This window comes from Rosa chinensis, chromosome 6, assembly GCF_002994745.2.
Source record: "Rosa chinensis cultivar Old Blush chromosome 6, RchiOBHm-V2, whole genome shotgun sequence".
Lineage (NCBI taxonomy): Eukaryota > Viridiplantae > Streptophyta > Magnoliopsida > Rosales > Rosaceae > Rosa > Rosa chinensis.
In genome coordinates this window covers 11,511,250-11,527,375 of record NC_037093.1, presented here as the reverse complement: position 1 = coordinate 11,527,375, position 16,126 = coordinate 11,511,250, and the positions used below count along the sequence as shown (strand labels likewise).

The window sequence follows — 16,126 nt, the reverse complement described above, 5'->3', positions numbered from 1 at the left end:
TTTCTCCTTTTTTACCCGTGGGGGCTTTCTGAACTGGGAGTTTCATTTCCCTTGTTTCTTTTTTTATGAAAGTTCTGGAGCTTCCTCCTTCTTCCATTTCAACATCTTGGTAAGGAAAAACTTTTCTTGTCTCTCTGCATTTGAATTCTTTCATTTCCTCGATTAGTTTTTCTAATCGTTCAGGACTTTCACAATTCTCAGCTTCTTTGTAAAGATCATAGAGCTTCTCAGCTCTGAGCATATGGACTGGTCTGCATAGATCAGCTTCCAGATCTTCTTCTGATATTGGTTCTTCAATAGTGGGTTTTGTACCACTGACACCGGCTTCTCTGGTGCTGTAGCTTCTTCTTAGAAGACTGCTGTTTATCCTGATGTTTTCAGGACAGACATCACTTTTCCTGTGATCTTCAAAGTTGAGGCTGATTTCTCCAGTGCGTCTACTCTCGTAGATCTTTGCTTTTGCTCTTTCCGGCAGCTTTTTTGGACCGGACAGTTTCCATTCAAGAGGAAAAGTTACTTCATTCCAAGCAACCTTATGAATCTGCTGTGAATGGTTTTTCTGGCTGGTGAGGAATCCAGTAGTGAGACCAGGGATGTTGGAGATCCTTGTCTTTGGTTCCACTGTGGTGCTCATCAGTTTATAGTACACTCTGTATACTATTGCCAATTCTTGCATTTCTTCTTTCATTGAGATCCCGTCTGTCTTGACTCTCAGTCTGAGGCAGTGGGCTGCATCCTTCAAGCTGGTTGAAAAGTTGGGGAAGCAGTTGAAATATGCTACTTGGTTGCATAGTGATGCTTCTAGAGTTCCCAACAGACTAGCTTGGAAGTCTGTCAATCTGTTGTCTTGCAGGACACATAGGACTGAACAGTTGATGCCTTCTCTTGCCAACAGTTTTATGCCGACTTGGACTGCTCCAATGTGCATAAATTGATACTGCTTTGCTTGTGCTCTGGCAACTTCAGCAGGGGTGATCATCAAGAGATCTGTTTCTCCTGTTGTTGAGGGGGTTGTGAATTCAAGTATTTTGAAATGATGGCTGTCCATCAGGTCAAATGTTCCCCGTCGGTAGATCTGTTTGAAATCTAGCTTTGGAATTGAGGAGTTTTTTACCTCATGCTCGATTTCATTGTATTCAAATTCTTCAGAATTTAGGAGTTGAACTCCTTTCTTTTTTCCAAAGATGCTTAACATCTTCATTTCTCTTTTTTCTGTATTTTCCGGGTTTTCATACCGGATACTAGAATGACTAGTAGATGGTTCCAGAAAAATCATGTTAGGAACACGATTTGAGTCTGGTTTCTCTAATGGTTTGAACCCATTAGTCTTCTTTTTTACTGTAGGCAATTTCTTGTCCTTCAGTATAGATTCCAGCGTTTTTTGCTGTTCTTTGATTTTTCTACTGACACTTGTCAGTCTTTCTTCTTCCGTTTTTGGAAGTTCTTTGATATAATCCAGTTTGTTTTCCAATCTCTCTAATTGGTGGATTATAGCAGGTATTGTTTCTAGTGTCGACTGACATCTAGATATTTCTAGTAACATCTTCTGATATTTCTCATCAGAAGCTTTTAGTAGAGAATTTATTTTCTCTAGTAACAATTCGGACATTGTCCCCATTAAGGAGGGGTTCTCCTTTGAGCCTTTTACAAGCTCTGATACCAGTGATGTGCGGATCTAACCAATGCTCAAATAATCAAGAGGTTTTTGTTCCTCTTCCAGAACATATAGGAGATTTTCTATCTCTTCTTCTATTTTATAGATTCTAGTCTGAAGTCTATAAATAATATCCCAGTAATTGGGAGATTCTCTATCAAGGCTGTCCCGATAGGTTTTTAATTTTCTCAGTTTTTCTCTCTCTTTCTGCAGTTCTTTAGTAGTATGTTTGCATATAGCAATAAGCTCAAGTCTGTCTACAATTGAAATTATGAATAGTAAATTGTTCTGTTTACCTTTCGAATTAGAGGATGACTGTCAGCTTCATACATATATTCAAATGAAACAAACTCTGATGGGCCCACCACGTTTCTAAAACAACATATATAGATTTATGAAAGAGACATATGCAGATGCAGACTCTAACAGACCAAAACAACAAAGGGGTACTAATGGTAGAGAATTTGAAAAGACGGGTAGGTAGGAAAGAAAGTGAGAAAAAGTTGTGTAAAAGAGAACAAAAATAATACACTGGGGTGTATGAGAAGTATTTTCCCAAATTTGGGGTGTATGAGCATTAACCCTATATTCAATTATATTTAGTCCATTCTCAAAAAACATAATACCTGTTACATACCCATAGAAATAACTAAAACATGTGGTGAACGTACTTATGGGGGAGAGGCCTGTCCAAGTATCCAGATCCTTGTTTAGATTCATCCATCCCACAAGTATTATTAAAAGGTAAAATAGTTGTTTGCAAACCAAACCAGTGGAGGCATGAAGCTAGCTAGAAGAGGTGTGTAAGGAGTGGAGTGGGTTTGGACTGAAGAAGAGGGAGGGGAGACGACAGGGGAAGAAGAAAATTGATATGCTGATCCACCGCTTCACTCTGTCACTATCAATTTCTTCTACAGACCAAGCCAAACTCATCAAACACTTCACTCTTCATCGAAATCACTGTATATCGAGTCCCATTTTCACAACAGCACAGCGAGCAACAACTATCCATAACTTTTCCGATCGAGTTCTATGGGAGCACCAACTGTTCACTATCAGCCTATTGTTTTATTATGTTGGCTTCTATACACTGTAAGAAGCCACTCTCTTCGAGTCTTTGTTCTTCAATTTGAAATCTTTACTTGCTCGCTATTTAACCCAGTACCGATTGATTGCTGACAAGTGTTTCTTGCTTGCACCTGGAATCTCATCTGGGTTCCATTTGTTTTGGGTGTTTGGGGCTTTAATTTGGGATACGCTATCTGGGCTTTGTCTTTGGTGGTTTGCAAATTTGGTTATTGGGTTTTGATATTGATAATTTCTTCACGGAGATTTTCTGTGGATTACAGAAAGGTTGGAACTGGATTTCTTTGTTAGTACGCACTCCTGTATTGTTATCTTTTCCCCTAAATGCATGCAATGAAAATGGAGTCTGAAGTACGCACTCCAAGGCCTTGGAAAATAAAGAAATGCATAAAATAAATTAACTTCAAACATTTTAATGTTAATCTTGAGTTTAATCCAAGCCTGCAGGGCTTTGATGATAGCCAAATCTGTCAAAAGAACAACAAATATTACACATTTATACTACTGTACCTAAAAGGATTCACAATCACACAACTGAGACCAAAACAGAAAAAATAGCGAAACTAAATGGATGACTAGACTTTTCTTAATCTGAATCTCTGGGTACTACAAGCTTTGCAGATGATGTAGAGTCAAGGCCATGAGAATCTGAAATCCTATCTATGGCATCAGGTATATGTTACATGGTCTGTTTGATTTTGCATTCGATCTTATGATATTTTTCTTTTTTTGATGTGCAATTTGTTCTGATTCATTCTTCTTGCAGGTTTTACTTATTACTGGTGGAGGTCAATTTCTATGTTGAAGGTCTGTGATTTTATTTGCAGTCAGGCTGTCTCCTTTTCCTTCAACTCTTTATTTGACAGCCATTCCTAATTTTTGATTGATATATAAATTTTCAAAGCCAATAAGAAAGTAGGAGAGACAGAGTTGTGCTCGTCTAAGGAAGAGCTTGATGCTCGGGTATGTTTTCTTGCCAAGCTTTGTTATTTCCAGATTTAATCTGTTAATTGTTCTCCTGTGATTACTTGCCTTATATATTACTCTCTAATTTTAGACCGTTGGAACATATCAAAGACTTGCAGTATGTCATACAACATGAGAGCATTCCATTTTGAAAATCCTTAAAGAGATCAAACAACTTATAAACACATCAATGGGACAGAAAGGGCCTTTCTTACTCTTATTTTTCTGTTGTACTTTTTTTTTTTTTTTTCCGCGTAAGTTTTTAAGCTAACAGCGAAAACAACCAACTTCTTACTATAATTTCTTTCTTTCAAAATATTAAACCTGACCGCTTTTCCTGACAATGGATTGTTCCAATTCCAGATGTGGAATTCTCAATGAAAAAAGAAAACAAACCTGCAGCCGTTGGTTGGTTAAAATAAACCAAAAATGTATATCTAAAATATCAAGTCTCTTCCTATCTTCTCTTGTCAAATATGAATAGTCTTTCACGATGCAGTCATACAATTTGAGATTTATAGTGGTTTGCTAATTTGGTGAATTGCAAGAAATTTGGTTATTTGTTTAATAGATAAAAAGCAACCATCATGTCTTCTCTGGGGAATAGAAGAGAAAGGGCTTATGCAGAACGAAAAGAAGATACAGGGGGGAATACAAAACTAAAAGAGAGAAAGCCATAGAGGTTGAAAAAAGAAGAAGTGTTAATTAACAATCGAATGAACTGTATTAACAGGAAAATTGATGTTTCCGGTAGAATTCAAACTCTTGTAGTTGATGTCAGAATCGTGTCCTCTTAATTTTCTTCGATCTTCTTGAGGCATATTTACGAAGAAGTAAATTTTGTTGTTGACTATATTGTTGATTTAGGCCTCACTGCTGGAATTAGTTTTGTTTGGCTCAATTGCCTCCCCATTTCTGTGTCCTAGCAGTCCGCTTGAATCGGTTGGAAGGGGATTGTGTTAAGGGTTTTGTTTTGTAGTTTTTATTTTCTATATCAAAAAAAAAAAAAAAAAATCAAATGGACAACCATTGCGTTCTAGGGGTAACACATATTGAACTGTTAGTATCTTTCTTTTGATTAAATGGAGACAATTACATTCATGTAAAAGAAAAAAGTTACGATCGGGATCACAATGAAAAGCAGGAGCCATAATGGTCTACTTCTGACTCAAGTCAGATCAGCGGACCCGGACATTCATCCTAAGTCTAATAAAAAATAAAAAAAAACTAGCTACAAATTTCCAGTACACTATAAGATAACAAAGATAGCTACTCAATTGGCAACATGCCATAAACACCGGCATGACATTTGGGTTATGAGTCAAACCTCTACCTCTCGACTAGTGAATGTTCATGATAAGTTGCAGATTAACCCATCATCACAAATAGTCGATGGTATAATATCGTGAGAGACGCATCACAATCACGACAAGTCAACTCTGTTTCAAGCTACAGAAAACAAAAATAAATTAAACTAAACTAAGAGTAAGAGTGGTGCCTCAAGTAGGCCCAAACCTAGATCCAGACGACACCCCTCTCCACTTTTTCTAGTGTAAAAGACCAAAATTACCCTCATTGCTTTACTCTCTATCAGCCAAAACGAGAGTAGGCTGTGTCGTCTCTCAGTTTAATTTTCTGACTCTTTCTCTACGAAGTCGTCGCATCACTGGCCAATTTAACAAGAAAAATTCTTCCTGGTACAGAAGTCGTAAATTTTACAGAGAAATTAAGAGGGAGAGAAGATAGACAGAGACATGCGAGAGAGGGTGTGAGATGGTAACGTATATATGCTGCTGAGAAGCAGTTAAAAAGCTAAAGGTTTTACCCAAAAAAACAAAAGCAAATCAAATCAATACCTACAATATTGAAGTTAAATTTGATCATTTTCGAGATGGGAACGATAAGTCCGTGGTTTTTGTTTTGATTTATATGTTTATTTTAACTTTTGAACAATTCTGTGTTTTACAACTTCATGTTTATACGTACGTGTTTTAACTTGTAAGGTGTTCAAGAGCCTTATAGTAGTATTGAGTTCACCCGTTTAAAGAAAACCCAGCACAACTGCAAATGTAAAGCAAGGAGGATAATTACTCTTGAAAGATTACATTGCAGATCATTTGGAGGGTTTCATTACAGATTATTTCGTTCTTGATGGTGCATGGATATTCTCTTGAAAAGAAGTGGACAGTTTCAATTCACTCCTCCAATTCTAATCAAATTATCTACTCTCCTTTACCATTTGGGTTAACCTCAAAGGCTTAAAAATTAGTCATTGGAATATTGACTTTCATCAAAACCGTCCATTTGTTTGATATAATTAGATGAGTTACTCACCTACAATTGATAATTTTTTTTTATTCTTTTTTTTTTTTTTACATATAAGATCTTTAAATTTAAAAGACAAACGGTTTAGATTATGAAACATGCTGAATGAATGCAACTATTTTGGATATTAAATATCTTTTCCATTTACTATTTGGATCTCCACCGATTTTTGTATAGTTTTTAATGAAGTATTTCTAAATGCATGTATCCAACAAATCTCTATGAATACTCTGAAGGTGAAATGGTCAAACAATGCGGTGATTTAAGGAAAAGTGAAGCACATAATTAAGTACATGTGGGGTCGAGTTCTTCAATTTTGGAATTTTATTCTTGAAGCCTAGTTCGTTGTTTGAGTTCCATGATCGAATCAATCACAGAGATGATCAGATATTTGAAGTTCGGAGCCAACTTGCAGCCTGATGAGCTGCCAATCAACCCTTGCATGAGTTGAAGACTTTCGGATAGGTTTTGATCACATATGTTCGCAAGAGACTTCTCAATCAACGACAAGCAGCAGATTCACCTTTTCCAAATGAAACAAGACAGATCTTGCCACCCAAGTCTCTGTCATGCTATTTTTCTTTTTAGCCAGAGAAGCGGATACGGGATACCTTAGACTATTAAAACCCGTTTTTGGTTTTTTTTTTAATCAAATAAGGAATTAGACGATATATTAAAACTCAATTTTAATCCCATACATGGTATAATCTCTCATTTCCATTTCTAGATCTTCGCCAACATCATAGTGTGCATTACTGATATTCTCTCGCAAGTCCTCATGGAAACCAAAACTCATCAACAGCTTCACATTTTCTTCCTTCCATATATGGTTCAAGGCCACACTTTACCCCTCCTAGACATAGCCAAACTATTTGCTTCACGTGGTGTTAAATCCACCATAATAACCACCCCTGTCAATGCACCACTCTTCTCCAACTCAATCGAAACCAGCAAAAGTTTGGGTTTAGAAATCGAACTTCTCGTAATCAAGTTCCCATCTACTGAAGTTGGGTTGCCTGAAGGAATTGAAAGAACAAAGTTGGTAAAAACCCAAGAGACGAAGGAAAAGTTCTATAAAGCGATAACTGCCCTTCAAAAACAGGTAGAGCAGCTTTTAGACCAACATCGTCCCCACTGTCTCGTTGCAAGCACATTATTTCATTGGGCTACGGATGTTGCTGCCAAATTTGGAATTCCGAGGCTCATCTTTCATGGACCTGGTTTCTTCCCCTTGTGTGCTGCAATGAGTATGACGTTGTACCAACCTCACATGAAGGTTTCATCTGATTCAGAATCTTTTGTTATTCCTAATCTCCCGCATGAGATCAAGACGACAAGAAACGAACTACCAACTTTTCTTACTCAAAATGGTGAGACAGGACTCAACAAGATGCTCGAAGTATGTAGAAAGGCTGAAGAAAGGAGCTTCGGGATTATTATTAATAGCTTCTATGAACTTGAACCAGATTATGCAGATCACTATAGGAAGGTATTTAGGAGGAAGTCATGGCATATCGGCCCAGTTTCTTTATGCAACAAGGCAGAAAAGGATATATCAGGAAGGGGAAGGGAAGGCTCGGTTGATGAAGTTCATGAGTGCTTGAACTGGCTTAATTCTAAGAAACCGAATTCGGTTGTTTACATATGCTTTGGAAGCCTTAGCAGTTTCAGTGATTTTCAGCTCGTAGAAATTGCTATAGGTCTCGAGGCTTCTGGAAAACAGTTCATTTGGGTTGTTAAGAAAGAAAAGAATGATGAAGAAGAGTGGTTGCCTGAAGGGTTTGAGCAGAGAATGGAGGGAAAGGGACTTATTATAAGAGGTTGGGCTCCCCAACTACTGATTCTTCAACATGAAGCAGTTGGGGCCTTTCTCACTCATTGTGGGTGGAACTCTATCCTTGAAGGAGTGTCAGCCGGGGTGCCAATGATCACCTGGCCGGTGTTCGCTGACCAGTTTAACAATGAGAAGTTGGTGACTCAGATACTTAGGATTGGAGTTGCTATTGGTGCTCAAAAGTCGGAGGATGGTAGTGTGAAGACCGAAGCCAGTGTGAAGAGTGAGGCTATTAAGAAGGCTGTAACTGAAATAATGGAGGGTGATGAAGCTGACGGAATGAGAAGCAAAGCTTTTGCTCTTGGAGAGACGGCAAAGAGGGCAGTTGAGGAAGGTGGTTCGTCGTTTTCCGATTTAACTGCTCTAATTGAAGAGTTGAGGTCCCTTGGGTCTTGAAGAAGCACAAATGGCAACATTTTCTGCTCTATGAAAAAATTCCATCTATTACAAATCTAAATTGTTGGCGCACCTACATGTATCTTTAAACTTTCAAATAAATTGGAGATCGAAGACGGAATATTTTTTCCTTATGATCACTAATAACTTAATTAATAATCCTATATATGTGCACGTACTACATATAATCCATGCAAGGTAGTGCCAATTTTACTTCCAGCAAAAGGCCACATTCAAGAAGTTTCAGCATCATAATGCAAATCGAATTAAGAAGTGGACCTATGTACCAAAGAATTTGTGTTAAATATATATTCTCGTAAACACTATACTTGTTTTGGTTGAAGTTCATGTTTCAAACTGACTGATGACTGATTAATCTATTGTATTTGTACTACATGAAATATAGCAAGCAACGTACATATGTTCCTATATATTATTATTCTTTATACCAGTCTATCAAGTAACTTTTTTGAGTCAAGACTTAATTACCATTCAATTTCATATGCGATATGGAGAGCAAACCCGGCCGGCCAATCTCACAAGGTCCAAACAATGGAAGAGCTAGCCATCACTTTTTGCTTGAGATTCTAGTTACTTCTGGCTCCAGGTTGTGCTAAGTTTCCAGTTAATTCTAGTCCTTAATTTCTTAAGGATTTACTTTGCGTTTTAGATTAACCAAAGTTTGGCTTCCACCTTCATCTTGAGCAGTAGGTAAGTAGCTGGATTAATTAGGGATCTCGAGTTCTTTACTTTACCCATATTCTGGGTTCCTGCCCCCTGTGATTTCATAATCGAAATGAGCATGTCATTTTTGCTATTAGTAGCTGCTTTCTGTCGTGACCTTGGGAATGGACAATAATTCGTAAACTTTTTTGCTAAAAAAAAATAGAGGAAAAGGAAACCAAAAAATGCTTTGGGAAGAACTTTGTCCTGCCTTTGCGTCCCTACCTCTGTATTCTTCTATTATTCTTAAAGAAGATATTTTTCAGACATCTACACCAAAAACATTCATTGGAAGACGAAGTTAATCGACCAATTAGAATGAAGACAATTGAAGCACGTAAGTAGGTAAACCTAGCTAGGTGTTAATTAGATTTTGAATTATGGCTGGATCCTTTACTTGAAGCTCTCTATTCAAATATTTGATCCACCTTCTTGATTGATCGGAGTATGAGGCTATGAGCTAGTCAACCCCTGGACAGTTGGATGAGTTCAAGACTTTCGGATAGGGGTTTTAATCACAATTTTTTGTTTTTAATTCTCTATCACACCTTGTGGTTTGTCTGTACTCTTTAGCATGTTATTGGTAATGTATTAAGTTAAATGAAGTCCGTTAAAGACTAAACCATTTAACAAAGTTAAACTTCTAGTACGTTGCATGTGTTCTTTCGGCTATATGTGATTCCATGGTAAGGGTGAATCCTAAATTACATACCCTATTTGGAACAGGCAGGTGTCAATTATGATACAACAAAATGCGTTTATGCTTATCAATCAGTCATTAATATTCATCTTTCCCACTAAAATATTGATTCAAACCAAAATTGTCTAAGTTCGTATACAACAACAAAGTCTTGCCGCCCAAGTCTTTATCTTAAGAACTTTCTTAGCTACAGCAGTTGCTGCACCTTACACTATTAATACCCAATCTTCCCATCTTTTAATCTCATATTTTCAAAGCTGTGAGCATAATAGCAATATACTCTCTTTCAATTTTATCCATGGAAACCCATACTCATCAGCAGCTTCACATTTTCTTCCTTCCATTTATGGGCCAAGGCCACACTGTACCCCTCATAGACATAGCAAAACTATTTGCTTCACGTGGTGAAAAATCAACCATAATAACCACCCCAGCCAATGCACCACTCTTCACCAAAGCAATCCAAACAAGTAGAAGTTCGGGTTTAGAAATTGAACTTCTTCTCATCAAATTCCCATCTACTGAAGTTGGGTTGCCTGAAGGGATTGAAAGTACTAACTGGGGTAGTAAAACCGCAGAGATGGCAGAAAAGTTCTTCAAAGCTCTAACACTGCTTGAACAACAGGTAGAGCAGCTTTTAGACCAATATCATCCTCAGTGTCTTGTTGCAAGCTCTTTGTTTCATTGGGCTACGGATGTTGCTGCAAAGTTTGGGATTCCAAGGCTCATCTTTCAAGGACCTGGTTTTTTCTCCTTGTGTGCTGCAATGAGTGTGACGCGGTACCAACCTCACATGAAGGTTGTATCTGATTCAGAATCTTTTGTTCTTCCTAATCTCCCACATGAGATCAAGATGACGAGAAACAAACTACCATATTTTGTTAAACAAAATGGTGAGACAGAGCTCATGAAGTTGCTCAGAGAATGTAATGAGACTGAAAAAAGGAGCTATGGGATTGTCATTAATAGCTTCTATGAACTTGAACCAGATTATGCGGATCACTATAGAAAAGCGTTTGGGAGGAAGTCATGGCATATCGGCCCAGTTTCATTATGCAACAAGGCAAAAAAAGATATATCAGCTAGGGGAAGAGAAGGCTCAGTTGATGATGTACAGGAATGCTTGCAATGGCTCAATTCCAAGAAACCCCGTTCGGTTGTTTATCAGCTAGGGGAAGAGAAGGCTCAGTTTCAGTGACTGTCAGCTCTTAGAAATTGCCTTGGGTCTTGAGGCTTCACAACAGCAATTCATTTGGGTTGTCAAGAAGGAAAATAATGATAAAGAAGAGTGGTTGCCTGAAGGATGTGAGCAGAGAATGGAGGGAAGGGGACTTATTGTAAGAGGCTGGGCTCCCCAACTACTGATTCTTCAACATGAAGCAGTTGGGGCGTTTCTTACTCATTGTGGGTGGAACTCAATCCTTGAAGGAGTGACTGCCGGGGTGCTAATGATCACCTGGCCGGTGTTTGCAGATCAGTTTTACAATGAGAAGTTGGTAACTCAAATACTTGGGATTGCGGTTGCTGTGGGTTCTCAAAAGTCAGAGGATGGTGGTGTAAAAAGTGAAGCCAGGGCCAGTGTGAAGAGGGAGGCTATAAAGATGGCTATAACTGAAATCATGGAGGGTTATGAAGCTGATGGAATGAGACGAAAAGCTTTTGCGCTTGGAGAGACGGCAAGGAGGGCAGTTGAGGAAGGTGGTTCATCGTTTTCTGATTTAACTGCTCTAATTGAAGAGTTGAGGTCCCTTGGGTCTTGAAGAAGCACAAATGGCAACATTTTCTGCTCTATGAAAAACCTCCATCTATTACAAATCTAAATTGTTAGCACACCTACATTTTTCGATCGAACCCATCGAAGAGAAGAGGTTTTTCCTCATGAATATCATCCATGCAAGGTAGTGCCAATTTTATTTCCACTGAAAGACAACATGCGGTGAATATCATCCATGCAAGGTAGTGCCAATTTTATTTCCACTGAAAGACAACATGCAAGAAGTTAGTTTCAGCAGCATAATGCCAACTGAATTAAGAATCAGACCTATATTCCAACCTATATACCAAAGCTTTTATGTATTCATTCTTATAAACACTGTTTGAGCCCAAAAGTAAGTTTGGCGAAATCCTTTAGTGGGTCTGAGCCAGTGGGCCGATACTTGCGGCCCAAAATGGGATTACATGGACTTGGGTCGTGATGCTGCTTATCCCGTGTCTCATAAGGAGATATCATCATTAATTGCATGAAGATTTGAGCGCTCAGAAGGCGTGAGGATATATTTGCAATTAATACGTGCGTATCCTACTGCTCGCATCCAGCGATCACATCTAGGATTCTAAGAGGCAAATGTTTCTCTGGCGATACTTACTACATTCTAGTGGCCGGTACAGTTGGCTGGATGCAGGAGGATAATTATTAATTATCGCTGTGCGTATCCTTGCCTACATTCTAGCAGCGACGGAGGAGGATAATTATTAATTATCGCCTACGATAATATCAAAACTATTAAGAGTTTTGATTTGATTCAAGGCCAATAACTGTGGCTTAAAATATAGTATTCCATTCCTATTTGGAAAGTGAATCTGCAGTAGCCTATATATAGAGGCTAAAAACGATACAGGAAAGACCTCTCTCGAATCAATCAATCCCAGCGATTACAAAGCCTCCCCGGAGCAAACCCCCAACCTCGTTGAAACCCGGTGACCGTCCGCCAGTCCTAGTCTCCTCGCGAGCCGACTGTCAGCCTCACCAGTTCAACCCGGCGACCGTACTTCCAGTCCCAGTCTCCCCAGGAGCCGACTGCGAGCACAACCGCCACTGTTACTTCCAGCGAAGCAAGGGTAACGCCCTCGCACCCAGCGAAGCTAAAGTCACGCTTTAGCGAACCCGTGTTCCTCTCAAACTTCCCAGTGATTGCTCTGCTCGGCTTTCAAGTTGAGTATCGATTCAGTGAACGCAAAGAGACCACAACCAAAGCCCTTACCGCGTAAGGCAAGAAGTCCTTTTCCGAAAGGCAAGAAAAGAACCCTGTGACGAGGTTGGTGCTCTCCTCGTCCACAGCGCTTGAAAAGAAGTCAGGTCACGGACTACCCAACGACTGCACCCGCGGTGCTGGCACGCCTGCGCAACCACTCGCTCAAAGAGACTGTTTGCACACCAGCTGGTTTTGGAGCCAAACAAACACTATACTTGTTTTTCAAAAGATATTTAGTTAGGAAGGAATTGAGTTCCTCCTCTCTGCCATTTTGAGAGTCGGCAAGACTCTGGTTTCTCCACACTCTGTGGTGCGTCTCCACCCTTTTGTGGTGAGTTTTCTTGAACTTGGTCTCAGTTTTAGATCTTTTTATGTCTTTTTTTCTTTCTATCTCTCCTTGTTCTAGCCCAATTTTTCATCAAATTTCGAGATCTACTATCAAACCTCCCATTCTCCTCCATCTCAAACACCTCACCCTCTCATCTTCATCCGAATTTTCTCTTTTTCCACAACCTCATCTTCACTCAACCCTTGGAGTCTCGATAGAGACCTGTTCACTTAACTTCACACTTGAGGATTGTAACAGTACCGGCAAACCACCGGAGATTGTTGACATCGCCGGACCAGTGGTGTATTGATGCATGGTGGTCTCAACCTCCATGACTACCTTTACTAAGTTCTTTGTTTTTTTCTTGTTGTTCTTCCTGTGCATGCAATTTCGGTGTGGAGAATGATAGTTGCGAGTACTTGGCCTCTGGAAATCAAGCTTCTGTCGGGATTCTTTTGGTCCCAGTACTACGATGGTGGCAAGCCTCTGTGTTGCAGTGAAGGGTCTGGTGTTAGGTCTAGATTTTTTTGATATTTTGAGCTTTTGGGTTTTGGTTTCAGTTTGGGTTTGGGTTTGTCTATCGGGTCTTTGGGCCTAGGCCTCTTATTTTCTCTGTATTATCTTTGTAATATGTGTTTCATCTAATGAAAGTGTTATTTGACCAAAAAGAAAAAAAAGACACTATTATATGTTTCAAATTCTCATGACTAATAAATTAATTAATCTATTATACTCCATGGAATATAGCAAGCAACATATGTTACGCATTAGTTGTTGTTATCCTTTGTCAAATCTATCAACCAACTTTTTAAAGTAAAGATTTGCCCTTAATTTCACTAGAAACTGCTCACACCCTATCAGTGTGGAGAAATGCGTAGTTACATGTTTAGAAGTAGGTAGTTAATTTCTGAAAAATAATATATATTTTTTAAATTTATTTATTTAAATTTTAACTTTTTTATTCCTGACAATTAGATAGATATATAAAGTTATTTAATATTTTGAGAGTATAAAAGTAAAAAATTTCAGTCTATTCTCTTAATAATAACATATATAAGCGAAATAGACAGTCTGACATTGCAATTGTCATTTTGTAAAACAAACATAAGTCCAGTTTCCACTACAAAAACCAATCGATAGATATGCAAACTTTCTGTTTTAAGATTCAAATTTTCTAAAATTCTTTTTCGTACAAGTTGGATTAATCTAAAGTTGCATTCTGTAAAAGTTGGATTGTGAGTGTTAATTCTAGCTTAGAGGGTCGTGCTAAAGTTAATTATAATCCTTCTTTAAAGAATTTAGTTTAGCTTTTAGATTAACAAAGGCAATGGTGTGGGAAAGTTCGGCTCCCACCTTCATTAGTTTTGAGCATTTCGCGAGTAGCTATATTAGGGATCTCGAATACTCACCTTAATGTTTTGCATATTCTGGGTTCCTGCCCCCTGTGATTTCATAGTCGAAATGAGCATGTCATGTTTGCTATTAGTAGCTGCTTATGTCGTGAAGTTAATTGGGAACGGGTCGTTATTTATAGGATAAAGAGGATAACTGCTTTTGGAAGAATTTTTTCCTACCTTTACGTCCCTACCAAGATATTTTTCAGATCTCTACACCAAAAACATTCATTGGAAAACGAAGTTGATCGACCAATTAGAATGAAGAGATTCAAAGACTATTGGAAAAAAATCTTCCTTGGGGCTGCCACGTGTTGGGGCCGCACGGCCCTCCAATCAAAAACCTTTGAAATTTTTTTTTTCTGAAACTATCTCTGATTTTTAATGTAAAATATCTAAAATACCTCCTTATTTGGACACTAATTGACCCGCACCACGTGACGCTGGGGCGTCATGTGGTGCGGGTGCCCTACGGAAGTCTCCCTCCGACTATTGAAGCACGCACGTAAGAGGTCTCTGTCCAAATAATTGATCCTTCTCGATTTATTGGAGCATGAGCTGGCCAGTCAACCCCTGGACAGTTGGAACTGTTGGATGAGTTCAGGACTTTCGGATAGGGGTTGCAGTCACTTATGTCTCTATTTTAATTCTGTATGCAACCTTGTGGTTTGTCTGTACTCTTTTGCATGTTATTGGTAAATCTTTTAAGTTAAATAACATATAACAAATTCAAACTTCCACTTGTGTTCTTTCGGCTATGATTGCATGGTCACTGAAATCTAAATTTTATATTCTATTTGGAACATGCACCTGCCAATTATGAAAAAACAAGATGCGTTTGTGCTAAATCAATCACTTAAATAATGGCCAACTTTTCCACTAAATTTATGAAAGACAAACATGTCTAAGTTTGTTTGAAAAAAAGAAGTCTAAAGTTTCATACCCGACAATAAAGTCCAAGTCTTTATCTTGCAATTTTTCTTCGCTACGGCAATTGCTGAAGATTACACTATTAATATCCAGTCTTTCCATGTTATAATCTCATATTTTCAAAGCTCTGTGCATAAGAGCTGTATACTCTCTTCCAAACTAATCCATGGAAAGCAAAACTCATCAGCAGCTTCACATTTTTTATCCTTCGATCCATTTATGGGCCAAGGCCACACATTACCCCTCATAGATATAGCAAAACTATTCGCTTCACGCGCATAAGCTCACCCGATTAAAAAGTTGTTGCCATTATAAACAGGAGATTCAAAAATAATTAGGCAATATATATAATTGAGAGCTAGATAAGAACATAGAACGAGATGTAATTTATATTCGTAAAGATTTTATTATTTGAAATATTTCACTTTCAACACATAAAAATATTAGAGTTCCATGACCGAATCAATCAAGGAGGAGGATCAAATAAGTTCAAGGAGCTTGGTGCATGAGCTGCCACTCAACCCTTGGATCAGAAGACTTTCGGATATGCATGTTTTGTTAACTATAAATAGATGTCTAGTTTGATTAGTATAAATATCATGACATGTATGGTTCGTCTTTAGTATTACGGGTAATTTAGTAAATTAAATGACATAAAGATGCGACCAAGTTGTAGAGAGTTATGCTAAATACCAAATTGCATATTCCATGTGAAGCATGCAATATGTAATTTGGTATATCTTTGTAATGCAGACATTTGCAAGCTATCTAATCGAAGACAAAACCTGCCGTTTGATCTTCACGTTTATGCTATATAA

General features: G+C 38.3%; 1 protein-coding gene, 1 long non-coding RNA gene and 1 pseudogene across 2 annotated transcripts; all 3 read left to right on the top strand.

Annotated features, from left to right (window-relative positions):
• The first annotated feature begins 2,302 nt into the window (after positions 1-2,302).
• Positions 2,303-6,034, top strand: LOC112173923. Its single transcript, XR_002925773.2, has 3 exons — positions 2,303-2,746; positions 3,362-3,412; positions 3,507-6,034. It is a non-coding gene; the product is annotated as an uncharacterized LOC112173923 (long non-coding RNA).
• A 652-nt stretch (positions 6,035-6,686) lies between these two features.
• Positions 6,687-8,395, top strand: LOC112173916 (UDP-glucose flavonoid 3-O-glucosyltransferase 7). The gene has a single exon (XM_024311605.2). The coding sequence runs from the start codon at positions 6,810-6,812 to the stop codon at positions 8,259-8,261; it is 1,452 nt and encodes a 483-aa protein (XP_024167373.1). The 5' UTR covers positions 6,687-6,809; the 3' UTR covers positions 8,262-8,395.
• A 1,570-nt stretch (positions 8,396-9,965) lies between these two features.
• On the top strand, positions 9,966-11,567 carry LOC112173912 (annotated as a pseudogene).
• The last annotated feature ends 4,559 nt before the right edge of the window (positions 11,568-16,126 follow it).

What these genes read in the sequence shown, in the direction of transcription:
- LOC112173916 (XM_024311605.2), top strand. Translation starts at nt 6,810, where the DNA reads ATGGAAACCAAAACTCATCAACAGCTTCACATTTTCTTCCTTCCATAT.